We start from the raw sequence: 27,847 nt of genomic DNA on the forward strand, positions 1-27,847 counted from the left end.
ATGCTGGGAGGCGAAGTCCGCAGGTTCTGTCCTTCCCCCCCATCAAAGCCCGGCATAGTTGGAGTCCTCCCCCCGCCGGCGAACGCCGAGTGGGCGTGGTCACGAGCCCAGTGGGGGCGGGGCGGCTCCGCCCCCTCCTGCCTTGGCGCGAAGGAGGCCCGCGTGCGTCTGCGGGCAGCGGCGGTGTTAGCGGCATGAACGGGAATCAGCCCGGCCCCTGCGGCCAGCTCAATGGGTACAGCCAGCGGGCGCTCCCCGGCCCCGGCCCCGGCCCCGGCCCGGGGGAAGGGCTTACCCGCGCCGCGTGTCTCGGGGGCTGTGGGGGGAGCCCCTGGCCACAGCCGCGCGGGCGTGGGGCCGCTCCGTGCGTCGGAGCGAAGGCGCCCCGGCCGGGAAATGGAGGGAAGCGAGCGGGAGAAGGGGGCTGGTGACACGAAAGCTGGGCGGGCGGCAGGGTCCTCCAGGCGCCGGCCGCGCTGCGCACTGGGGGGCGGCTCTTGGGGAAGGGTCTGACTTTTTTTGGTGTTCTGTGGTCTCAAACAGTTTGAGAAACACTGTTCTAGGTACAAAATCTTAAAGCAGTTGCGGGGAGAGAAAAACAGGTTTTAATAATTCCAAACTATACACCATGGTCACGTCCACATGGCCGTTTAGCACAGCTCTGCTGCTGGCAGCGCTATGCTAATGATAGTTCACAAAATTGCAAATGAAGGACCATTCGCAAATTCTTGCAGCTACTTAGCATAGCCATGTGAGATTTTGCTGTCTGCAGGGATCGTGCAGGTAGTACAGAGGCCATGTAGATGGGCCACTGCCAGCTAAGCCCCCCTATTCAGGCATATGGGAGTGCCGAAAGAGCGGGACTTCGCTGGCAGAGACACGTCCATGCGGCCTCTGTGCTGCTGACATGCCCCTTTGCTGACAGCAGAATCTCGTGCGGCTATGCTAATGGTCCTTCATTTGCAAGTTTGTGAACTGTCATTAGCATAGCGCTGCCAGCAGCAGCGCTGTGCTAAACAGCTGTTTAGACATGGCCCATTTGTTTGGAGAGGTTTTTTAAGTGCCTGCATGTTGAAATGGTTGCATGCTTTAGGGGGGGAACAGAATGTAGCCATAGGCTTGTCCACCTATGCCAGCTGTATTGTTACATTAAAGAGGGAGACATGGTGTTCAACCAATTCTGAACAGTAGCCACTATAGGGAACTAGCCACATAATTATGAAAATGTATTTATTATTTAAGCCAACTAGGCACACTCAGAGTTGGCAGGCCAAATAGCCGCATATGACTAGTGGCTAGTGTGTTGGACACAGAGGGATTGAAGGATTTTGGTGTTACTACTTATCCCAAGTCATGATTTTGAGAACTAGCACAATCTTGGCTCTCTTGTGGACTGATCTGTAGCTGACTCCCAGCAGGTGGTGCTTTATTGAAGTCATTGGGCCTTTGTGAGAGTGCCATGGTTTGCTGGCATGGAGTCACTTGGGTAAATGGGTCCTGAGTTCTTTACGCTAAAGAATTTCACACAATCCTGGAACTCCATGTCCTGATCCTAGAATTGTTCATTCTTCTAGAATATTTATCAGTCAGATATCCCAAAAGAGCAGTTAAAGCATCCCTGGTCCAATATGCCCCCAAAGATTGGCATAAAGAATGCAAAAATAATTAAATTCACAAACTGATTCTGTGAATGCAAAATACCATGAAAATTGTGGAGACATTCACTCTCTGAGTACTCAAGAGGGACTGATTATTGCCAAAAGGCCTGGAAATTGTAAACATAAACAGTATTATCATCTGTAACGATTTTGATTAGAGACAATCTTCTGTGTGGGGGGTACCATGCAATTGTGATTTATTCTTTTACTGGAGAATAGATATTCGTGTGTGTTTAAGCATCATGCCTCAATAACTATGTGGGGGAGAGAAGAAAATCTAATTAAAGGAAACAACTAATTTTCTTAAATAGAGGCTGTAAATAAAACAATTAGAGGTGTGGGGAGGGAAGTTAATAATATATTCAGAGGTCAAACCTTCATGTTTTTGTGCCCCTCTGGGAGGTGGAGCATCGCCCAAGACTTCCAATTCCTGAGTAAATACTCACCCTGTGAATTGACTATGACAAAATGTTCATGATTGATTTATAGGAACAGAATTGATGTTTTACAATCCCTAATTCAACATGTACATAGATCAGTCAATGAATATAGAGGAAAGAACTACAAATATGAATAATAAGGCTAGGGACGTCTTCAGACTGTACTTTACAGTTCTATTGACTTCAGTGTACACTGGTATGAGAACAGAGTTGGGGCAGTCCATTTCCTTATGTTTGCTAAATACAACAGCAACAATAACAAAAGGCAGGTGAGATGCCTGACTCATAAAAGTGGGTTTTAAACCAAAGATTAACTTATGTTCTTAGCAAGGCTGGAGGTATAATTTGGAGAAACCACGTTATTATTTGTTTCAGTTTCTCTTTGTCTTGCTGCTTTCAATATATAATTCTACACAGTGTGGCCTATACTTTGCTGGTAATTCTAGAATCTGAGGAAGAGAGATCTTTTTCTTCAGGGATCTTTTGAGCTGAGTTAAGCATTATATTGTAAATTTCCTACTCTGCTCTCAGCTTTCAATTTGAGGGGAATGATTGTCCCAATATTTTCTAGTTAAATTTGCAGATCTTTGCAACTTACTACAAAATTCGTGCAGCCTTATGAAGGTATGGCATAAATACTGGAAAATTTCCTATAGTAACTTTTCATCATATAGTTCCAAGTTTCACAGATTGGGGGGTTAAGAATGGCAACTTTTAAAAATATGCTAAATTTAAAATTTATGTTCCAGTTGGTTTCTTTGTTAGTCTTCAGGCTTCTTATGTGTGCTCTTGACTGTATCTCGAGCTAGGATGCTACTGAATCAGAACAATGTCATTTTATCTCATTCTGCTCTGATGTAAACGTAAGGGAAGAAGGGTTCTTTCGAAGATGGTGTTTACTTTCGAAAGAGCTGCATTGACACTGCTTTTCTTCCTTTGAAAGAAGCTATTTCAAAAGAAGAATATGCAAATGATGCACCAGATATGTAAATCTGCACCTCATTTGCCTTTTTCATTTCCCTCACTTGCATGCCACTTTTGAAAGAGGCATGCAAGTGTAGACAAAGCCAAAGAATAAATGTAATAGCTTAGTCCTTTGTTCTTTATAAATGTGATTTCCAGGGAATTAGTTTAGCAACAGATTGCAGGAAAAAATGTTCCTCTTTCCATCTGTTCAATATAGCATGAGCTGTCTGGAGAAATTCTTCCAGAATTTATATTTGGCATAACTCCATGCTGTGTCTAATATCTCCATTATCTGTTGTACATCTCCAACATTTTTACTGTGCAGCTTGCTGAGTTTGGATGGGTTTTAAGGTAGCTTTTAAAGTCTCTTCCACTTGTGATTCCATTTTTTTTTTTTTTTTTTTTGCTTTGTGTTTCAGTGGGACGCTTAAATCTGTTGAAATTAATTCATTCAGATTGTCACAGCTTGACTACCTTGAGGCTATGATAGTATGTGGATTTTGGGACTTCATGACAGGTTTCCGGTTTCTCCTTTTCTTTCACACTGTCATCCTTCACCAAGAATTGTTCCTTTCTTATAAGGCAGTAGGAAGGTCCTCAGGCCAGTGCTGGCAGAATCCTTTACTTGTCTTGTATATGAAGTTAGAGGCATGACTAATATGTTTTGCCTGTACTGCATTACAAATTCTTCCCTACCAGGAGAGAGCTAAATTTTCACATTCACAACCTTTTTTTTTTTTTTTTTTTTTTTTAAATAGTGGTATTACTAGCCTATGGACCTCCTTTTTCCACTTTCAGAACACAATAATGAAGAGAGAGTGTCCTTTCTAATGTGCTTCTGTATGCAGAGGTGCTCTGGATCTTCATTGTTGTTGAGGAGTCCTGCTGTTTGATGGGAGGGCACCTGCTGCTGACAAGTGTCTTGGAGCACTTTGCTAGAGTGGACAGTGTCTCACAACTTTCTCTTCCTCCTGTGTTTCTCGTATTTTTAAATGGGATCCTAAGCATCAGGAACTCGGGGCTATGTCTATACTACAGCAATCTTTTGAAAGGCAATCTTTTGGAAGATCTTCTTTTGAAAGAGTGCATCCGCACAGTAAAAAGCAGATCAAAAGATTGATCTGCTGTTTTGATAGAGAGCAGCCACACAGCCACTGCTCTTTTGAAAGAACGGGCCAGGGGTCGAAAAATCCAGCATCACGAGGACTGCCCTTTTGAAAAGGGCCCATGGAGTGTCTACACATGCTTTTTTCCAAGTTTTCTAAAGGAGGCTCTCTTTCTGATCTTGGAGCAGAAGAGGGCTCCCAGAAGAACAGCCACATTCTTTTGATTCAGGATCAAGAGAGCACATTGTGTGTGGAAAGTCCACATGCTCTTTCAAAAAAGGGCCTGATTTTCCAAAAGAACTTGCTAGTGTAGATGTGGCCAGAGAGAAAAGAACTTTGTTCCTATACAGTAAACCCTTGAGAGACGGGCAAACAAGTTGCGCGTGTCTTGGGTTAACGTGACTAGCACCCCTGACTCTTGTCACCCCAGCAGGAGCGCTTTTCCGGTCCCCGGAGTGGTGGGGAGCTGGGAACCAGCTAGCAGCCTGGATCCCAGCTCCCCTTTGCTTGCAGAGCTGGGAAACGAAGCAGGGCAGTGGCCCTGGTTAGTTTTCTGGCTCAAAGGAGTGTGTTTTGGAAGCAATGTGTTTTGAAAACAAGGAGTAAAATTTCTTTACTGTATCTTTTTTTGAAAAGTATAGCCACTTTTGCTATCTCTTTGACTGCTTGCTTTATTTGAATTTTTTTTTTGTAGGTTTGGCAGTGAAATGCTCTGTAAAAAACGGGAAGACTATTTGGAATGGCCAGAATATTTTATGGCCGTAGCCTTCTTATCAGCACAAAGAAGCAAGGATCCAAATTCTCAGGTAAGAAAGCATCATGTAGGAGTGCCATAATAGAGATTGTTTTCCGCTCTGTACTCAATGAATGTTCATTAGAAGTTATTTCAAAATAGGGCTGTGTCAGTTACAGCACAGTGGGTGCTTTTGCTATAGGTAGGGTGACCATATCTCTCCTGTCCAAATATGAGACATGGGGAATGACCCCCATCCCAGCCAAAACGGGATGGATGGTCACCTTAGTTGGGGCACAGGAAACAGGGCTGCTGCCCTGCCAGCAAAGCTCATGGCAGCCCACACTGCTGCACGTGTCCAGCTTCCAACCAACTGCAGCCACAGTTCACCCCCGCAGCTGAACCCCTCCCTCCACAGCTCCGGCTCCAGCAGCTCCTAATTCAGTGGCCCCACTCAACACCCGCCCCACCTCCCACAGCCCAGCTGTAGCCTCCTCGGCCCCAGCAGCCCCACTCCAATCCCCACCCGGCCCGGGCTCCTGTTCCAACCTCCACAGCCCAGTTCAACCCCCCACAGCTCCAGCTCCAATCCCAGCTCCCGCTGCCCAGGCCCTTGATCCAGCCCCCCTGAAGTCCCAGATCACTCCCCTCCGTGGCTCCCACTCCAACCTCTGTCGTCCCAGCTCAGCTTCGGCCCCCAGTGAGAGAATCTGGGTGGCAGCTGAGCCTCTGCGTGGTCCGGCTCCCAGCTCCCAAGCCAGTGAACCCTGTGAAATATGGAGCGATTAGCCCCTTTTGTAAAAATAAATTTGGGTGCTGGAATTGCACCTGAAATGTGGGGCTGTCCCACCAAAAACAGGCTGGATGGTCACCCTAGCTATAGGAATTTTTGTTCCTGGATTTCACCTCAGATGTAGTGCTGTAATTACTTTTGTCACTGTGAACTTTATCATGCTGTGGTTGAGGAAGCTGAAGCTGTTGATAATGCACAGCTTTGCAGATGGCAACAGGTGATTTGGTGGACTGGCCCCTTAGAGGCAATGCCTGTTGGGGGTCTGGCCCCTGGCAAGTGATTTTTAACATGCTCCAGTACTCTCCCTTCCTGAAGTGTGTGGCCTGGGGGAACCACAGTCTCAGCAGTGACCTGTTCGGTGTGTTTTCAATGGGGAGAAGTAGCTGAGTGACTGTTTTTCTTTCCCCTGGGATTCCCTACTTTTCCGTCTTTCCTGCTTTGCTTGAGAATAATACACAGTTTTTCCCAAGTCGCATGGGCATCATGGTTACATGGTACAGTCAGCTGCTCCCACAGCTCGTTTGGGTGCTTCACCTTGCGAAGTACTCCTGCATGCTGTATTTTCACAGGGGGGGAAGTAGTTGAGTGACCTGTTGACATGGTACAGTCATCTGTGTGCTCCCTAAGGTTATTTTTAAAAGTCCCTGTTTTTTACAAAATAGGGACACAATGAACCGCAGTTCCAGCAGTGGGCTGTTTGGTGTGTTTTAACTGGGAGTAAAGTAGCTGAGTGACCTGTTAACATGGTAGAGCTCATTTGCTGAGGGTGCTTCCCTTTCTGAACCTGCGTGTTTGGTGTTTTGATCACCGGGGAGGGGTTTGGGGTGGAAATTAGTTGAGCGACCTGTTGATATGTTACAGTCAGGTTATTTTTCAAAGTCACTGTTCTTTTTAAAAAAAAGGGACAGACTGAAGCACAGTCCCAGCAGTGGATGTTTAGAAATGGCTGTTTGGGGGGGGGGGGGGGGTCAACTTTGACTTTATGAAACCCAGTTTTAGAAAGGGCGACTTCAATAAATTTGACTATTTTGTAGTGTAGGCGTAGACTTAGTGAGTGACTGAACAAGAAATGGGACTGAGTGGACTTGTAGGAACTTAAGTTTTATATTGTTGTTTTGTTTTTTGCAGGCAGTTATGTTAAAAAAAATCAACATTTGTAAGTTGCGCTGTCGCAATAGAGACTGCATTACAGTAATTGTATGAAATGAATGGAAAAAAATTTTATGCAAATATTTATAATAAAAACATTGTGAGTTGTAATTGAAATATAATTGACAATTTAGAAAAAATCTAAATATTGATATTGGTATTTGATTATTTAACAGTACAGTTAACATTGCAGTTAATTGAGAGATTAACAAGCGTCATGATTAATCAATTTTGTAGATAGTAACAGAGCGGTAGCCATGTTAGTCTGTACTCCACCAGAACAAATAGCAGAAATGTAGCACTTTAAAGACTAACAAAATGATTTATTCAGTGATGATGCTCGTAATTATCACAGGCAGGACAATTAACATTCCCCCACCCTTATTCCCCTCCTATGTATTTGATTTGTCATTTTTTATTTTTTATTTTTTGGTTCTCTGTAAGTGTCCATCTGTATTGGAAATGAGATTGATCTGATGACGTGGGTCTGTCCCAAGACAGCTCAATACTGAATAAATCATTTTGTTAGTCTTTAAAGTGCTACGTTTCTGCTGTTTAATTTTTGTAAATGGTTTGAGAGTTGTGCAAGTAAATTCTCTGTTTTACGTAGGTTGGTGCTTGCATTGTGAATTCAGAAAACAAGATCGTTGGAATTGGATATAATGGGATGCCTAATGGTTGCAGTGATGATTTGCTCCCCTGGACAAGAACAGCACAGAATAAGCTAGACACAAAATATCCTTACGGTAAGGAATGCTTTCTAGGCAAGGTTTCCTGTGTGTTGCAAATTAGACTCATCATTTAAATATGAGAATCCATTGATGCCCCAGCACGGTAAATATTGATCCATTTCCCCTCAGCTTGGGTGATTTTAACAGGTATGCAAGTGATATATCATCATGAAATCACAGCTCTAGAAATAGTTTTTATTAGCTCTCTATTTCAGCAGAACCACTGGGACAAGCATCATCATCTTGGATCTTACAACTTCCTAGTAAGGCACTGACAGTGGGTTTTCTAATAAATATGTAAGATTTTTAACAATTTTTGATACATTCCTTTACAGACACAGAAATAGTAAACAGGTCAACTAAACTTTTATAGCATATGGTTACAGTAGGTGTACGAGGTGCTATTTTTCATGTTTGTCTTTATGGTGTTTAATTGCCTCATTACATGCTACTTTTTCTGCTGCATATTATTCTCTCCAAGGCTTTCAGTTTGGAAGAATTTTCAGAAGGACATAAGGAAGTACATCCTTGACACAAAGGCCACATCTGCCAAATTTCAAGTCCCTGCTCTGAGCATGGGGCCATTAAAATTATGAACGCACGCACGCACGCACAAATCTTACTAGAATTTTGTAAATGAGGGCAAATGTTGTTTTCCCCAACTTTGTTTGAAAAGCCTGAAGCATAATGATTGTTATAGTGTGTGTGTGTGTGTGTGGTTTTTTGTTGTTTTTTTTTCCCCCCTCCACACAGTCTGCAATGTGGGGTCTTGTTGCCTCAACAAGTGAAAGATTACACTGAAAATTTTTTTGTATTATTAAATGACTTAAAAAGACCATTTTCATCTGTGTATTTCTCCATTTATGCTTTTTATTCCCTTTAACTCTCAGATAAATGTCGTTAAGAGAAACTGAATAAAATACAGGTTTTGTAATTCGTAGATCACTTTTTGGTTTTTTTTAAGGTTTTCTTTTTAAACCTGATAATGCAGCTGATATACTAGGCAAGAATAGAATTCTGCTAGAATAAAATCAAAGAAACTTTTGCAAATGCTTCCAAAAACCTCATTAAACTGACATGGTTTTTCTGCATTTCTCTTTGTATTTTTGGTCATCAGCACCACGTATGTGTATAAATTGAAACTTTCTTCTTTCATCCTTGGCTGCATCTTACTCCTCCTGGCTCATTTAGTCAGATATGACAAAATACCTAAGGTTTCTACATTGTCCTTCATCTTTGTGGAAGTGCTTATCTCCATGTCACTAGCACTGTATTTTAGTGTTACTAAATGAATTAGGTTGTACAGTGGTACAATATGTACAGTGGGAGATGACCTCTTTTTACACACACACATTGTAGCTTATCAGCATTGTCTAGAAGGAAATATGGAATAAGTTCATGAGAAGTATTGTTTTGTGTCTGAGAAACTGGATTGGAATTTGGGAGATCCAAGTTCTCCAGGTCTGCCACATACTTCCTGCATTTGACCTTCTGAGTAAAATCCAGGCCCTCTGAAATCACTGAGAAAGTTGTATCTACATCAGTGGGTTTAGAGTTTCTCCCTGTCTTAAATTTAGTTTTTCTTTATTTATTTGGGATAATTTGTACAGGTTGAACCTCTCTAGTCTGGCACCCTTGGGACCTGCATGGTGCTGAATGAGAGAATTTGCCAGACCACAGGAGGTCAGTACTGTCTAGCAGCATTACCAACACTTCTACTGCTTATTGGGCTCTGAGAAGTCATTTAGGGGTGAATTACAGATAAATAACAGCACAGAACACTGAGAGCCAGGACGGGTGGCTATAAACAAACTTTGAGACCATGGGAATCTTGGCTACAGCCATGATAAGTGGTTGTCTGGCTGTCTAAAATGATGCTGGAATACAGATGTTGCTGGATGACTGTGTCAGACTAGAGATGTTCAATCTGTAGTTGCTTTGTCTGACAAGGGTGGTGTGAGGATAAATATTTTAAAGATGGTGCAGAGCTCAGATAATATTGTGATTGTGGTAAATAATGTGTTACAATGCTTCTTAAGTATGATACTATGAATCATCTTTCCGTATTAATGTTTTCAAACAGACAAACGTTTAGTTGTTTAATAAAGCTTGGGGTTGCAAACTGTTGAGTGCCCTCCACTCTGACAGAGTCGGGGCGTTCAGTATTCGACTGGGAGACACTTTGCCCTTTGAAATAAAATGGCTTTATGGTCTAACTGTCAGCATTAAAAATTTGCTATGACATGGGCTCTTTGTAAATAATCATAGACTACTAGGACTGGGAGGGACCTCAAGGGGTCATTGAGTTCAGCCCCCTGCTCTCATGGCGGGACCAAGTACTGTCTAGACCATCCCTGATAGACATTTATCTAACCTGCTCTTAAATATCCCCAGATGGAGATTCCACAACCTCCCTAGGCAATTTATTCCAGGGTTTTACCACCCTGACAGTTAGGAACTTCTTCCTAATGTCCAGCCTAAACCTCCCTTGCTGCAGTTTAAGCCCATTCCTTCTTGCTCTATCCTCAGAGGCCAAGAAGAACAAGTTTTCTCCCTCCTCCTTATGACATCCTTTTAGGTACCTGAAAACCACTATCATGTCCCTCCTTAATCTTCTCTTTTCCAAACTAAACAAGCCCAATTCTTTCAGCCTTCCTTCTTAGGTCATGTTCTCTAGACCTTTTGATCATTTGTGTTGCTCTTTTTTGGACCTTCTCCAATTTCTCCACATCTTTCTTGAAACACAGTGCTCAGAACTGGACACAATACTCCAACTGAGGCCTAACCAGTGCAGAGTAGAGTGGAAGAATGATAATCTCTGGTGCTAACCTCTGAAAAATATTTTAAACAAATATTTTTAAAAACTTTTCATTATTTTCATAAAATCATAGGACTGGAAGTTGGCCTTGAGGTCTTCTAGCTGAACTCAGGATAGGGTTAAGTATTATGTGGGGGCATTCCTGACAAGCATCTAACCCGTTCTTAAAAGGTTCTAGTGATTAGAGATTCCAAAACCTCCATAGGCAATTTATTCCAGTGCTTAACTATGCTGACCATTGGGAAGCTTTTCCTAATGTCTAACGTATATCACCTTTGCTGCAATTTAAACCTGTTGTTTCTTTTCCAAGCCTCAGGCTAAAGAAAGTTTTTTTTTTTTTGTTTGTTTTTTTTCAATCCTTTTAGCAGCCTTTCATGTACTTGAAAACTGTGACCATGTCCCACCTCCATTGTCTTTTTACCAGGCTAAACAAGCACAATTTGTTCAGTATTCCACATAGGTCATATTTTGTAGACTTATAATACTTTTTTTTTTTTTTTACTCTTCTCTGTACTTTCTCCAACTTGGTTTCCATAATTGTGGTGCCCAGAACTTGACACAGTATTCCACTTGAGGCCTAACCATTCTAGTGAAGAAGAATTGCTTTTCATATCTTGCATACAAGCCGCTTCTGGTAACACATTCCAGAATACTATTTGTATTTTTTTGCAACACTGATATACGGAGTCTTATTTAGCTTGTGATCCACTGTGACTCGCCCCAAATTGCTTTCCACAGTAACAAGTTGACAAGGTAAAACCTGATTTGATGTTAATATTTGAATTTCAGTACTGACAACCTTAAACATTCACAGCTCTTTAGCTCCCCTATAATACATTATTACAAATAAAACTTTTGGGTGATTTACTTTGATGTTTTTATAAACTTATAGGGTGCACTCAAGTTTCTTTTTCAAGTTTTCCTGCAGAACTGGAAGGGCTAGAAACTTACTTTAATGAAAGCAGAGAGTCTAACATGTTCACATAATTTCTGGAGCTGGGGCTTTCAGGAAATATACTAAATACGATGCTTTAAAACAACAAAAGTTGGCAATTGCTAGGAGCCCAGGCTTCTTAGTATGGTGTTCTCTCTTGTCTCCCCTCCTTACTCCATATAAGCCATTTGGCGAGGGTTCATCATGGAGGTTCCTATGCTTTTTTTGAGAGGAGGGGGAATCACGGAGCCAGGGGCTATAGCTGTACTTCGTGGTGCTGACACAACTGAATAGTGTGGGGAAGATGCCCAGGTCCTGTGCTTTGGGGAGCCCTTTTCTTCAAGGGGACACTGGGCCTGGGTGGCATGGGGGCTGGTGGCAGTGCAACTGGTCCTGCTCTGTCTTGCTGGGTCCCTACGTTGCTTGGAAGAGGAGGGCGGCGGGGACAGAGCAGGGGCAGGGATTCTGGAAGAAGGGGGTGTCCCAGGCCACCAACCCACTCCCCTCCCCAAGAGAGCCCTACTGGTACCCAGTTGGATATCTTTTTAGACATTGATGGTGATTGATGCAGCACTGACTTGTGTTTGGGCCCTTTATTACTGCTGTTTGGCACCTGCAGGAGAGAATGGGGCTCTGTCAATGGCAGTACAAGAAAGGACATGGGGAAGGAATGCTGAAGTGCCAGACTCATTGGGAGATGTATCTGCAGGTCTGGGACTCCTCATCCTCTCAGATTCTGAGGTTCCATGAGAGACTGCTTTCCGCCACTCACCTGTCTCCCTCAAATTGGTCAGGGAGAATCATGCAAGAGAATAATTATGTGGAAACTTAGACAGTCTGTCTCATTCTGCTGACCAGCTGGATACAGTTCAGTGTATGTATTCTAAAAAGGTGTGTAATGTGGCAGAACAGTTGTGCCGTGTTCACATATGGAACGTATAAGGATTGCACAGTTCATAAACTCTAGTACTGCCCAATTAACCACGTTGTTAATCAGGCAGGCTATTTTATTGTAAAACAAAAGTTTATAACATAATACCTTTTATGTATATACAGTACCATGTCTAGTGCAGAATATCTCAAAACACTTCTGTGTCTGTTTCAAATGGTAATTGTTAGTGCATAGTTACATAGAAAAGTTAAGCTTTGCACAGGATTTCCTGTGTGACTGCTACTTAATGATGTGAAACTTTATGGCAATCTGTTATCAAATTTCTTGGTGAAGCAAGTAAACATAGCTGTATTAATGGTCATATGTTTCTTATTACGTTGAGTCAAACTTTTTTTTATTAGGTGGGAAAAGTACTTTTGACTTTACGATTCACTGAAGACCGCTTCATGGCAGGAGAGAGTATATACAGAAATCAACAGGAGTCGCGTGAGAATGGCCTCTTTTGTTGGATGTTGCTTTGGGTTAAATATTAGAGCACAACACTAGATCAAGCATTCAACATGACTCTGTGTGGTGCAAGGTGAAAGGAAGTAGAAATGTGATATGGTAGGCAATAAGATACCAATAAAAATATATTCTTGCTGAACAGAAGTGATGTTACCCCTCTGCCCCACCGTACTTTCCTTTTTTTTTTTAAACATTCACAAATAGTCAACACTGTAGAAAAGATTCCAGTTTTGGCTTCTATTCGGAAAAGTGACTTGTGAAATATTCTCCAAAGACTTTGTTAAAAGTAGAAATAACCATGTAGTGAGAATTTAGCATCTGTTCTTCCCTTCCTGTTGTGTACGGCAGGAAGGAGAGGGAATTTATCCACAGGATATTGTATCATTGGTGGTTCTAATAGTCTCAGTTTTGGAAATCTTACATCCTATTATATACATGTGCAGAATTCATATGAATAGAAGAGTTCATCTACTGCTCGAAACTGGGATTTGTAAACCAGTACATTTTGGTAATAAGATGCAAGTTCTCAGCCTGCTGGCATCAAAATGTTAAAGTAGGGAGAACTACTTAGTTATTAACATAGGATAGTCAGGACTCCTGGGTTAAATTTCTGGCTCTTCCACTGACGTGTCATGTGAAATTAAACCAGTCATATTGGTATATTAAAGCACAGATAGGCGAACTATGTATAAAAGGGGTAAACAGATATCACCTGAGAGTGATGCAGTTTCTTTAAATCAAGGCAATTTGAGATCATCCAAATCATTCTTCTCTCACTTTTCAGTTGCTGAACACTTTCTCAAACAGATTGCTTTTGGTATGAAAACTTATTTGCTGAAGCCTCAATTAACTGAATATTTTTATTTGATTGTACTGATTTTTACAAAAACTCTCTTCAGTCTTTCTGTCTGTAAAAACAGATGAGGCAGTGTCATGAGCTTCTCCATTGCTGATGGGTGAATATAAGCAGCACCATGACCTTCTCCGAAGGTCTGTAGAATCTCTTTAAATCCTACCTAAGGCCATTCAGGATCCCAAACACAAGCTCCTGGATGTTCAGTAGGCTGTGGTTTTCACCTAAGTGGCATTTCTGATGTAATGAAGGCTGCTAAAACAATGTCACACATTTGTTGTTCACACCCTATTCCCTAAGAGGACTGAGAAGACAGACTGTTCCCTCTAAAGGAGCTGAATAGTTATTTACCCACTCCACCTGTTTACCTGTAGTGATCTAAATTGTTTGGATGAGCTCAAGCCTACTCCTTATAACAAGCTATTTGCTAGATCTTTCCTCCACGTGTCCCTTGGTATAGTGGACATGGCATTGTGCTCCATGACTCCTTGGGGGGTCGTGATATTGGCTGTAGGCCTATATTCTGCAAAGAGGGAAAATGCAAACAAATATAAAGGCCTTCCCTTCCACTCTTCAGGGGGAAACCAAATGACTTAATGCATATAATTAAAGACTCTTGCTCTACCTTCTGTTCTCTGAGGATCTATATATACTTTCTACCCTGGAGAAGATATTCTAGGCCTCCTCTGTGATTCCTCCCAGCACCTGTGTTCTTAATTTCCTAGTAAACGGTACATGAGCTCTCCAGGAAGCAGCAGCATTTCCTGTGTGGTGGGTACCCAGCCCAACCGGACTCTTTTCTCTTCAACTCCAGAAAGTCATTTTGATGAAATGAGCAAGAACTATCAACCAGTCTTCACACTGCGTATTCCCATGCCATTCGATAGCTACCTGGCGCATTTCTGTCAATGTGGCACCTTTTCATGCCTGACAGATGAGTCCTGGATATTACATCAATTACTGTCCCCTTCCTGTCCCTCTCCAGGAATCCCTCTCACTAGAGTATTCTCAAACAGAAGGTGGATTCCTTTCTCCAGCTGTGGTCATTTGAGCCTGTCCTACTTGGTCCTGAGGCAAATGACTTTTGTTCAAGATACTTCCTCTCCCCACAAGAAGAAGGAGAGGCTGGAGACCAGTCCTGGACTGCAGATGTCTAAATGTCTATGTCGCTCAGAGCTCTGGGTGACCTAGGTTGCCTCAATAATGCCCCCTCTCAGGAACAGGAAGGGCCATAGCTTCAAGTTCAAAAGCCCATAGTCCAGTTTTCATTGGCTCTCTTGTCTTTGTCAACTTCCAGATTTCCTAAGCTTTCCTGGGGGCTCTAGTACTCACTGTGCATGGTTTGAACTAGAGCTGTCAGTTAACTTACGTTAACACCTGTGATTAACGCAGGGCATAATTAGCATATTAAAAAAATTAATGCATTAATTTCAGGTTTTAATGCTGCCTTAGTTGACAACTGGGGCAGCTGGTAGGGCTCTCACAGTGCTAGCAGCCCAGGGTCCTGGTTCCCTGCCTGGGCTGGGTGCCACAGCTGCAGAAATGCCAGTAGGGCTCCTTGCCCTAGCCAGCTCCTGGCTTTGGGGCTTGCCAGTGGGACTTCAAACCCCAGCTGCCCTGGCTGGAGTCCCACAGCTGTTAGACTGCCCCTGGCTGGGTTCCTGCAGCTGTGGGGCTGTTCCCGGGTGGGGCGTCCCCAGTGTTCGGGCCCCAAATGGGGCTGCCGGGGGAAGCCAGCGCTCCAGCCCTGGTCCCCTGTGCGAGGCTTCCCCAGGAAGCCAGTGCTCTGAACCTGGTTGCCCGCAGGCAGGCGCTGGGGGAAGCTGTCAGCCCCAGCACTCTGGCCTTGCATGGGGCTGCCAGGGGATGCTAGTGCTCTGGCCCCAGTCTCCCGTGGTGGGGGGCTGCCCCAGGATGCTGGTTCTCTCTCCCCAGTCCCACGCAGAAGGGTTGCTGGGAGAAACCATTGCTCCATTCTTGTTACCTGGGGTAGGGGGGAGCTTTAGAGGGAAGCCGCCTCCAGCCCAGCCTGGCTGCCCTCCTGCCCCGGCTCTTTGGCGTTGGTGTGTATCTGTGTTGCTTTACATTGGGTGTCTGTGTTGCTATACACTGAGCTGAGCTACGTGTACACTAGGCCCTTCCTTTCGGAAGGGGCATGGTAGTGAGCAAGTTGGGAAGATGCTAATGAGGTGCTGCCGTGAATATGCAGCACCTCATTAGCATAATGGCAGCTGCACACGATTCGAAAGCGCCACTTTTGAATTGCATGCCACCCGTGGAGATAGGGGCCTTTTGAAAGCCCCCCCCCCCTTCTTTGGAAGCTTCTTCTTCCTATTTGGTTTTAGGAAGAAGGGGCTTTCAAAGTCTGGGGGGAGTGTCCTTTCAAAAAGCCTTTGTCTGTGCATATCTGCCATTGTGCTAATGAGGCACTGCATATTCATGCAAGCACCTCATTAGCATCTTCCCAACTCACTCACTACCATGCCCCTTCTGAAAGGAGGGGGCTAGTGTAGATGCGGCCAGTGTGTATGCGTACCTGCACTGTTACACGCTGTGTGTGTATTCCGTGCATGTGTGTGTGCTGCTATACACTCTGTGTGGGGGGGGGGCTACACACTCCTTTCTCTGTGGTGTTGCATTCTTATTGTTTAAGAGTGCAATTAATCAAGATTAATTTTTTTAATTGCTTGGCAGCCCTAGTTTGAACCCTTAGAGGCAAGGCAGTTAGGGTTAGGTCTAAAGACTTTTACTACTATCCGGAAAAGGCATTAGCTAATTAAATGGTTGTGGTGTAAAGAAAATGGTGTTACCCTCCATTCCCATTCACCACATCCATATGTCCACCAACAGATGTTCCTGTACCTGCTCTCTCAGACCAAGACGAACCACCCCAACACAGCTTCCCTCCATCTGGTGGCAGAGGCGATTGGTGAGGGAGGTTTGGGGAGACAGCCCTGGCCGTGTCTCCTTGCCAGCCCGGGGAAGGCCCAGAATAACCCCTCCTCCCTCAGAAACTCTGCACTGCTTCCAATGAGTGCAGGGGTGGTCCCACCCTGTTCCTGGAGCAGCACAAATTACCTCATGCTGCTCTCAGGCTGTGCTGCTCCAGGGGAGGGACAGGAACATCCCTGCACTCACTGGAAGTGGCATGGCTGGAGAGCAGCGCCACTGGGGCCACCACGTAGCGCTTTTCCCCACTGCAGCGCTGATGGTGAATGCACAGGGAGGGTGCAGGAGTGGTATGTACATGTGGCCTCTTGTACCCACTCCCCAGCCCCACCTCCACCCTCCCTACCCATTGTCCCTGTCTGGCAAAGTCATTTTTTTGGATGCACATTCACAGGATGTCCAAGCCTTCCTGAACTACAACAGGCAACCCTTTTTGTGGAAATACGGTAATTTTAAGTAGAAATGATTTTGCGTATGGCATCAGCAGCACCACTTGCTTTATGAAACTTTGGGAGCTCCCTTCATCTTTGAATACCTGCTCTTACTGAAGACGCTGGGCTTGCCCGTCTGCTACTTAACGATGCATCTGGAAGCTCTCAATGCCTTCTGTCCCTGCGTGTGGAGGGATTCTTAGTCTTTACCCATCCTACTACTGCAAAGTTTCTTAGAAATATGATAAAGACATTATTTCCAGGTACTCAACTAGTCTCTACATGGTATCTGAACTTTGTCCTCTCTGTAGAGCCCTATGCAGATAAAAATAGAGGAGTCACATACAATCCGCACCCACAAGAATCAGCTTGTGTCTGACTTGGAATCTGCACTCCATCTTCTGTCTGTATCCTCATCTGCACCTCATCCACAGCAGTACACTGTCTCACAGTGCCTCTCAGGAGGACCATCTGTGAGAACTCTCGAAGTGTGCTGTGAAATTTCATCAATTTCCCTTCACTGCAGCTCTTTACGCAGCCACCGTGGGGCGGTGGGGGGGGTCAACTGAGGAGCCATGTGTCAAGGCTGCCCGCGTCTCACCTGGCATGGAGCTGGTCAAAATCTCCCTGCGGTGGTGGTGCAAAGAGCCATGATGAGTGGAAATGCTTACCCCACAGGAGCCTGTTTGTGCCAGGAGGCAGCTGAAATGCTGCTTCCTGGCTCAAATGTCATGCAGGGAGCTCCCCCCTACCTCTGCACCATGGCAAGCCAGGAGGGAGGGTAGGAGCCTCTTGGAACTGGAATGCACTTTAAATGCTGCTTTCTAGCTCCATGGGCTAGCAGGAAGGGAAGCCTGCCCTCTGTTCCCACCTCCCCACTGCTAGTAATCAAACATTTTAGCGGTTACTTGATTACTAAACATCCCATTTGATCCTTGGTTAACTTGTTGTTTGCTACACAGCAGTACAGATCTCTCCAAGACCATAACCATAGTAAATGTAAGTAAATGTGATGTTTATGAGCAACTGATTTGCCTGAAAAAAGTGGGTGTGCCATGGAATTATTTGTCTCATGGAAGTGTGCCATGTTACTGAAAAAGTTGGGTACCACTCATATATACTGTGTATGGGATCTCAAAGATTAAGAAGTAGCTGTCTGCAACTCATAGCCTGTGAAACTGCTTCCCCGTCTTTGAGATCTTATATTCACTCTCCATCATATACAGAGAGAGCTAGGTAATCAAGACAGGGAGTAACTAAATCTCTCATGTTCTTATTGCAGTGGTTTAGGCAACCCGGCAATTTAGGAAACCTGTCCTGATTTGATCAGGACAGATGCTTATACTAAGTATGTGGAGGTGGGCATAGGGCACCAGCCTTATAGGCTTTGCACTGCGGACAGCTGCTTCTGTACTTTTTGAGGGCCTACAGAGCACAGATTTGCAGAGTCCTACAGACACCATTTGAGCCTTTGGCCACCATTCCTGTCACCCATCCATGAATGGTGCCTTCCTGGCAGCCAGTGTCCTCCAGTAGGAGAATGGGGGAGCCTGGGGCCTCCGTGGTGGACCTGATGGATGCAATTTTTCAGAAGGACAAAATGTTTTTACACGTGCATCTCAAATTCATCCTAAAAGTGCTTTTTAAATTTCACATTGACTGGAGTCTTTGGCAAAGGCTTACTGTTACATGGAGGCAAGAAGTGCAGGGCCAGTGGCACTAGAACTGGATGGTGGGAATCATTCTTCTCATATTTTTAATATGGGTGTACTTTAGGGGACTGGCACATTGCTCGCCCTCCCTCCCTCCCCAGACGACAAGCTTTGGGCGGGTAGAAAGCAGCACAGCCGGGGCTGCACTGTGCAGCAGTGTTGTCCCCACCAGCCCATACTTCAAGCCTTGGCAGGTTTGAAACAGCAGCACGCTGCATCATGCTTGCAGTTTGGGGGCTGAGGGAATGCACGTGTTTAAAAGTGTCTATCGCTTTTCACACAAACTTGGTTCCATGTTGTCACTCTTCTGCTGTAAGCTCAGGACTGTCAGCCAGAGCCCTGCAGCTGCTTCTGGGTGAGGGAATAAGGGAAAGGATGGAAGGAGAGCCAGGGCTACTTCCCAATGGATGAGTGAGGGGGGGGACCTGGATGGTGGAGTGTGAGCTGGAGCCCTGAGTTGTGGCAGGTGTGTGTGTACGTGTGTCCCTTTTATCCCCTCTACTCTGTGTTTCAGATGTGGCCAGCCGTTCTATGTCAGTCCCAGTCACCTGGGGCTGGTAGCTGGAACCCTTTCTTAAAAAAGGAAAAGTCATCACAGCTTGTACCTCCTAATGATTGGAGTACCGAACCCATAACATGGATGAGGCAGACAATGGAAGGAATGCAGCATCTACACAGACACTGCTTGCCCTAATCTCAGCAACATAAATGCTGTTCCTTTCGTGGAGACAGAGTTCTGTCCATTTAGGGGGCACTTACATTAGTGGCACAAGGGCTGTAGTTTGTGCACTGACATAATTAGGTCGACTTGAGGTGCCTTACATCAGCCTAATGATGTAGTGCAGATCAGGCCTAATTCTCTTGTCATAGTATATATACGTGCCTCATTGTTGCATCTGTCCCCTACCCCATGTAATTTGTAATGTCAAAATGTGTGACACACACTGTACAGTAACAGACTGCAGAATCCAGAGATGACTCCCTTTGGTTACATTCTGAACAAAAGGATCCTATAACCCTGCCTACAGCTGACATTATAGACTTCAGACCCACACAGTGACATTTTTGAGGTTCTGTCTGTATAATAAGTTGATGTTAATGTGAAATTTAAAAAGCACTTTCTCCAAGTTCTCAGGTATTCAAATAATAAAATCCACTGTTGTTACTGATATTACTTCACTGAGTCGTCCCCGCCATCCTCTCCTGGCTCTCTAATTCATCTACCCGTCACTGCACACATCACTGCACTGCCCAAGGGCTGTAAATGTCCAAGGAGACTGAAATATCTTTTCACCCTAGTTTGCAAGGCATTAAATACCCTTGTGATATGGCCATTATGAGAATTTAGATTTATAGATGTGGTCTGTTAGTAAGAGCTGAGGCATGTTGGTATGATACAGTGAAGCTTGTTGTACCTGTGCTTTAGCAAAATGGAGGACTTTAGTTTTTTTTATTCAGGAAATCTGGCATCTTTTCATGATCACTAAACTCACTTAAGATGAAAGATAAGAACATTCTTGTGGTTATGAGTGTCTCTTGTGTATTCCCAGGGTGAGAGAATCATGCAGCAAAGCTGAGCAGTTCTGACACCCTGAGGACAGAATTGCTTGGTTTTACTTCATGAGTCTCTTGCCCTTAAGAGTGCGTATGGCACTTGTAGAGCCATAAGAATGTTCCTGTCTGTGCATGTAAACAATAAATGAGCTGTTTTATATTGGCAATTAGATACTCTAGAGAGTTGTGAAGCAGTGAGATATTAGCACGCTTAGGGTGGTTGAAGACAGAGTAGTTTCAGCCCTAGAGCTTTGTTGCCTGCTACAGGTGCTAGCAAATGGCAAAGCTAATGTGCTTAATGATTTCATTCCTAATCAGCAGTCTGGTCAGAACAATTGACCTTCATTAATCTTGGTATTTCTCATTTATTTTTTTTCTTTTACTTTTATAATGAACAAGTCAGGTTATTTGACTTTGAAAGGATGCAAGCAGTTACCTCTTAACACTTCCGTTAATTTTAGATTGACTCATTTTAATGAACAGTATTATGAATATTTTTTCTTCTGCTTTTATTTTAATCAGTGTGCCATGCTGAATTGAATGCCATTATGAACAAAAACTCAGCTGATGTGAAAGGCTGCAGCATGTATGTTGCCTTGTTTCCATGTAATGAATGCGCAAAACTCATCATCCAGGCAGGTAAGGAGCAACAGTGCCAGCTTGACTTGTCAGAGTTGCAGCACTGCTTCCTCATCAGCATCTTATCACCGTTTTATTTGATTTTTAAATTGCTGTTGTTTAGATCTAAATTAATTGCACTATCAACTTCATAAGATACTTTTTGTGTTTTTGCATTTGAGTGGTGCCAAGTTTTTCCAGTGCTAATTGCATCCTCTGTGATTCTTAGCGTGTTTTTAATTTAAGTTTACAACTTCTTAGACCAAGAACTGCCAAAGAACAGCACAGGCATTGCATATCATTACTGTCAGTTTACTGTGCGCTGACATGCAGAATAGAGTATGGGGAAAAGAAATAAACTTGTGCCTGACACTAGGTCTGTTGGGAGTATATACATGAAATTTTAATTTGAATGTAATACATGGTAGATATTTTAAGATTTTAAAATATCTTCGCTCATAAATGTCATAAGACTTCTATGATCCTACTTTAATGATATCTTTCATTACTATTATTATAAATCTACACCACTGTATCAAGTACAACAGCCTGAATGTTTCATCTTTTTCAGATTATTAGGTGTAAGTGCAATAGTGTTTGGTTCCGTAAAACTCCCTGCCTGAGTTTCTAAAACTCTGTGTGTGTGTGTGTGTGTGTGTGTGTGTGTGTGTAATATAAAAAGGGTTATTTCTTGAGAGACAGAAGGTGAAAGTTAGTGGGGAGGCAGTTACAAGGTACGGGGACAAATTGAACTTTTGTCAGATCTTATGTAGTGAAATCTCATCAAATTCTGGGAGGAAAGAAAAGGTGGTTGAAGATTCCCAAGGTAGAACCCTTCAACCTGGCTTTGTTCCACCTTCCTGTGCAGACCCAGGAAGGAATGTTGGTGTTTGGAATGCTAGGAGATACACCTTTTGATGTCATACTTGGGCATGACGTATTATAAGCTTAAGCCAAAATCCTGTTCTTTTCTCTGTACAGAGAAAAGGCTGGTATCGTACACTGCCAGTGGGCCATAAGAAAACAAGCAAAGGTGTCGGTCAAAATGTGAATAGAGAGACTAGAATGGAGGGGTATGTGTGTAATTTTACCAATTTGTTTCTCCTGGAATAGGCTGTTAAGATGAGGTTGTGCAGTGTCCATGAGCAAGTAATATGGGGAAAGACCTCTACCCATTTCTGCATGGGAAATGACAGGCACACAACCCATATGTAATTTTTCTGAAACTTGACCCTACAACTAAGGAAGCCAGCTCATTGCCTGCCTTTACAAGGGAAACTGAGACAGAGCTGAGCATTGTGTAGCCAAGATGGCAGGTGGAAGTGAGTGAAGCTAAATCACAGGTGTAAAAGAGGACTAGGACCGCGGCACACTTTGGGTGTGAGGCAGAAAATAGAATATGGCACTGGGGAAAAAACTGTGGATTCTCCCCAGAGAGAAGCCAATGTCCCATATCTCAGTGGCACTAAGTGTCTGTGTGGCTCCTGCTGCTGTGCACTGAAAGTTCCCTAATGCAGCGTAATCTACCCTGGTATGAAACAAAGGTAGACTGGAGTGCACTAAAGAACTTTTAGTGCATGGCACAAAGGTTCTGTGATACTTGGTGCATGGCATGCATGGTGCAGGGTAGATTTTCAGCTAGGCTTTCTGCATGCTGACTATTCATATAAACAAAGCCTTGCCTATGGCTATGTCAGTGAGGGGATATTATTCTGTATTGGAAACCAAATTACTCCACACGTTATCCATTCCCAACTTTACAGGGATTGGAAACTGGGGTGAAAAAGTACTAATTGAGTATGCTATAATTTGGATGCAAAACGTCATTTGTGACACCCCAGTAGGCTTCCTGAGATTTGCCACTCTTTGCAATATGGTTATTCATTTCCTTATTTGCTTTGATCAGTAATGAAATAGTTAAAAGTTCATAGCTAACATAATTAGGGAGGTATCTTAATAGAGAAAATGGGTTAGCCATTGAAAAATTTGTAATCACTCCTGGTTCTGCCTCTTCATTACTCCCTGGACAACTTTAAAACAATAGTAGTTAATTAAAAAGTAAAGCACAGTCAGTTACCAATATGTAGGGCATGTATTTGAAAAATAGTGAATTTTTGAACGGGGTCTGAAGACTTGAGATTTTAAGTTACTGCCTGGCTTAATTGTAATGATCCATATGGAGCTATATTATTTATACAGGGATGTCCAACCTTTTTCCATCAGGGGCAACATAGCAATTTTTTATGCGTTCCGGGGGCTGAACACAAAATAGCCCCCAACCACCCACTCCAGGCTTAAACCCCTTGCAGTGCCAAACAGCCCCCAGCCTTAAAGCCCCCACAGCCCCAAACTGTCACCTGCGCACCCCCAGTCTTAACTCCCCTCACAGCCCCAAACTTAGGGTGACCATATCTCCCCCACCCAAATATGGAACAAGGGAAATTATGCCATCATGGCCAAAACGGGACAGATGGTCACCTTATTTGGGAGTCACGTGGTGGCTGCCCTATGGGGGCTATCACCCTTCCAGTGAAGCACCTGGCTTCCACCAGCTGGTGTTCTGGCTCCCAGCTCCCCTAGCTGAGGGAAGCTGGGGGGGCAGCCACTGCTGTGAAGGTCCAGCTCCCACAACTGGGGGAAGTTGGAGGGAGGGGCAGCTGCGGCCAGGTCTGGCTCCCGGCTCCGCCAGCTGCGGGGGGAAGTTGTGGGGCAGCCGCGCCGCCATGCGCTCCGGCTCCCCCAGCCAGGGTAAGCGAGTGGCAGCTGCCCGAAAATATGGGGCAGTTAGCCCCATTCCCAAAATAAATTGGGATACCATCCTGGCATCCCAAATGTGGACTGTCCCACCGAAACCGGGACAGATGGTCACCCCATCCAAACTGCTCTGCTGCGGGTTCCATGCCCCAGCTGGGAGGCTGCCCCTGGGGCTAGCGGTGGCTTGGGCTTTGCCAGCCTTGCAGAAACTAGTGCTGCCACACCAGGCAGCCCTGCAGGCAGGATAAAAAGGCTCTGTGGGCTGGATTCTGGCTCGCAGGCTGCCTGTTGGACACCCCTGGTTTATACAAAGGGTAAGAGAAAAATTTCCATCAAAATTGTGTTTTGATGGAAAACTGAGTTTTCAACTAAATGAAAACTTTCACAGAAAGCACATACTTTTCAAGGAGAACGTTAGCTCTTTGTTGAAAGCGAGAATACCTACATACTTTTCAGCTATTGGCTGAAAGCTCTTGTGTTTCATGGAAATTTTCAAGTTTTTATTTTCACCCAGAATTTTCCATGGAGAGGATATTTTCTGAACTGCTCAATTTTATGGTGCAATTTATAATACGTGTGATTCATGTGATGTAGAGATCATGGATAGGTGCCCTTTTTAGCATAGTATACATCTAAATTATTTTTCCCTATTCATATTTATATCTGCTTGTAATTGTAGCTTGTCTTTCCATAATACATTTCTAGGTATAAAAGAAGTTATTTTCATGTCTGACAAATACCATGATAGCCCTGAAATGACAGCTGCCCGGCGCATGTTTGATTTAGCAGGAATTATATACAGGTAAGACATAGAGCTTTGAATGGTGCTGGTTGACTTTTAAATGTGGAAATGAAGAAATTGCTGTGTAAGGAAGAAACCTTTAGGCAAAAGCTATTCTCCCCCTGCCCTGCCTTAGGTTATGTAACACAAACTCCCGTGCAGATTTAGTACCAGTCAATTCACTCTTGATAGCCTTTGAAACTGAAGTCTGGTCCCTGGAGAACAGCAGTAGAGGCTTCGGGCTTGCCAATCACATGGGACTTGGGAATGAGTGACCTACCTTCTCACCCCAATGTTCATTCAGTATTTGGCCTTGCTCCTCAGATTCCCATAAAGATTGCAAACTGGGGCAATGATTTTTGGTGTGTGTAGTAAAACTTGCTGGACTGGAACCACCAATTTTGTTTTATGTAGACTATGGAGTCATGTTGGAAGGATAATAACCTTCTGTCACAACAAGTTAAAGTGGAGTTAAACCAGTTGCATATGGTAAGAAGTTCTTGTGTAAAATCATTTCGGCCTCTACCATCTTCTGGTCTTCTTCAGTCTGCTTTCCTGTAGGAGAAGAGTAAAGTCTGGAATATGTGTCTTGAAGTAATGACAATCTGAATGATCTGTTAAGAGTAGCTTTTTAAGAATAGTGACAGAGAGATCTCAAGACAATCTCTTTGACAGCTAGCTTGCTATGCATAACATGCTATCAGTGAGACTAATTACTCAGTCATAGGGAGACTTTACAATTCCACAAAGTTGTACAATATTAATATAAAACCTTCTTAAATTTTACAAATACAGCAATTCTGACAGAAAATTTTAGGATGAAAGCTACCTGCTGGGCTAAGAAACACCCATGAACCAGTACAGCTGTATTTGAAATTCAATTTTAAAATCAGTGTATGTCCTGCCACCACAGCTACTTGTCTAAGGCATAAATCATTCTGTTACAAGTGAAATGTTACCACAGTTTTCCCCCATGGTGAGTGTTGTTACTTGCTTTTTGTACTGCTGGTCCGGACAAAATGGGTATCGTAATCTTTCAAGGTTTCTGTGGTCACCAACCTGCCCTTTATTGGCTTTCCTGTTTTCACCTCTTGTACTGATTATTAGGAATACAAGTTGTACTTAACAAATCTCTGGATCTGAATTGTGGAGCCTAATGAGACACTAAATCTACACCATTTGCATAATCTTTTGTTTATTTGTAAATTGTAAATTATATAATCAGTTCCCAAATACCATCCTTGCTAATTGCAGTAGCAGATGCTCTAATGGTATAAAAGGATGCATTTTGTGGTTATATTAATTTTATAATGCTGAAGTTATAATTGTTAAATGATTTCCCACTTAACCAGTTTAGTTATTTCTTGTATAATGCATAATGCTATCTATTCCCTTTGGTCAAAAACTATTGAAGTAAACTTCGGAAGTTTGTTGTGAAAACTTGGCAGGAAAGAAAACAGAATTTTGCAGAAAAATGGGTAACATGATGCCACCTCCTGCAGATAAGTTGTTAGAAATCCTTTGACTCCTGGGTAATTTATGAACTCCAATAGCTAAAGAACATACAGACTAAACAACCCCATGTGTCTTTTTGTCTTAGTCTTTCTTGTCCGGGTTTCTCTCAGTATGGTGCACTATAATTGGCTCCTGTAGAGATAAAATGCTAACTGAATCCAAGGAATTTTTTTTCCTTCAAAAAATTTAGTTGGTGCCAAAGCAAACAAAATATTTAACTACTCACTGGCTAATATCTCTCCATATTTTTCTTACTTTCAGGAAATTCAAACCAAAGTGCAATAAGATCATCATTGACTTTGATTCAATTAACAGCAGACAGAGTCAAAAGCATCTGTGAGTTACGTCTTGTTAAATCTCTAGAAGATTGTGATTATCCTTTTCTGAGAAGCTGCTAATGCCTTTCATCTTGAAGTTACACATAACTTTTTCATAGTCACTACAGCTAAATTAGACATCTAAAGACTGTAAGACCTGAAATTCTTCTCTGTCAGTCCTGTCATGCCGAATCTACAACAAAACTTTTGGCTGCTGCATTTTTTTTTTTCAAGCCTGCTTTAAAATCTAGAACTATGTTGAAGATACATAGTATTGGATATCATCTGCTATATTAAATGGAGTCAAAGTTAAAGTAGCAATCTATTGTAGGCAATAATATACTGGAATATACTCACTTATGTATGTGCATCTGTCCTTATTGGATGCAGGGATCTAGATAGCTAATCTACATGAAGTATAAGATGATATGTTCATGCAAATATTACTGTTCAGTGTACAACAGCACTAGAATATCCTTGTTAAAAAGTTAATTATTAGATGAAAGTATGGTGGTGTCAAGATGTACTGTTGCAATGTACTTTTATTTGCCAGATGCAATGGTGATTTTTAATTGCTGTTTTACATGGTGTGGGAGGGTGTGTAGTTGTGTTTGGAAAATATTCAGTGTTGAACTCAGTTTAGAAGGCTTTGATTCTTTTCCCCAAGAAATCTTGCACTTAGCCGCCATTAAGTGAATAAATCATTAGTTGGACTTTCACTCATGGGACCTTATTTGGAGTTGATAATCTTGATAACTAAAAAGAAGTTAGTTTATTGTCTAAGTTTCTACTAGACAACCCAACACAGTTCACTCTTAGAATTAACCTGTAAGATAACTGAATAATTTTTGTCCTTGGAGAGAAACAGCTATTCAAACCATGTTGTGGTTGTCTATGCCAAAAGTAGTAATTATGGTTTTAGCTTGTTTCTTAATACTGGCACAGTGCCTTCATTTTCACAAATGTTGCCTAAAATAATATCCTTTTTCATTTTATTTTGAAGCTTGGGACTACATTTGAGTGCCTGTTCTTTAATTTGATTTTTTTTTTTAAATTAAATATGCCTGATGGCTTTGTTTAGAAGATGGTTTTTATCCCAGAGATAATCATATTTTTAAATACGGTTATATTTGTTAGCTTCTATTTTTTTTCTGTAAAGGCTTTCTGTTCCTTATTTTGGGATATTATATAATTTGGCTTCCTACCAGTACTATTAAAATATTATTAAAATCTGCTATGCTGAAGTAGACTCATTATTATTATATTACAGCATGTGCAAGACTCCAGAGTGCTGCTGTTTTTGCAATCATATGGAAAGCATATTTTGTGCACTTGTGACGTCATTACAGCAAGTATGTTCAAAACCCAGTTGGTTCTTAAAGGGACATTGTTTTACAATGGTAAGATGTTGGTCATTTGTGACTCCCTCCAACTTCCACAGTTGTTTTCCACCTGAAATTTGGTCTGAAGTTTACTGCCAAAAGGGATTATTTTTATGTGCCATGTTTAGGTAGATTGGACTATATGAGCATCTAAAAATTCCTTTGTACTTTTTCCTATCCGTGCTTCAGTTTTCAAAAATGGCTTGAACTAGCAGCTCCATTTATTTTCAGTAGTCTGTAAAAGACGTAATATA

At 42.9% G+C, this 27,847-nt stretch overlaps 1 protein-coding gene across 1 annotated transcript; it reads left to right on the top strand.

Annotated features, from left to right (window-relative positions):
- On the top strand, positions 1-27,403 carry DCTD (dCMP deaminase). The gene is given in 7 exon segments (XM_074991854.1): positions 1-109; positions 112-235; positions 4,865-4,976; positions 7,456-7,591; positions 20,749-20,865; positions 24,304-24,400; positions 26,156-27,403. Coding segments are annotated over 7 exon segments (774 nt in total). The 3' UTR covers positions 26,235-27,403.
- The last annotated feature ends 444 nt before the right edge of the window (positions 27,404-27,847 follow it).

This window comes from Carettochelys insculpta, chromosome 4, assembly GCF_033958435.1.
Source record: "Carettochelys insculpta isolate YL-2023 chromosome 4, ASM3395843v1, whole genome shotgun sequence".
Classification (NCBI taxonomy): domain Eukaryota; kingdom Metazoa; phylum Chordata; order Testudines; family Carettochelyidae; genus Carettochelys; species Carettochelys insculpta.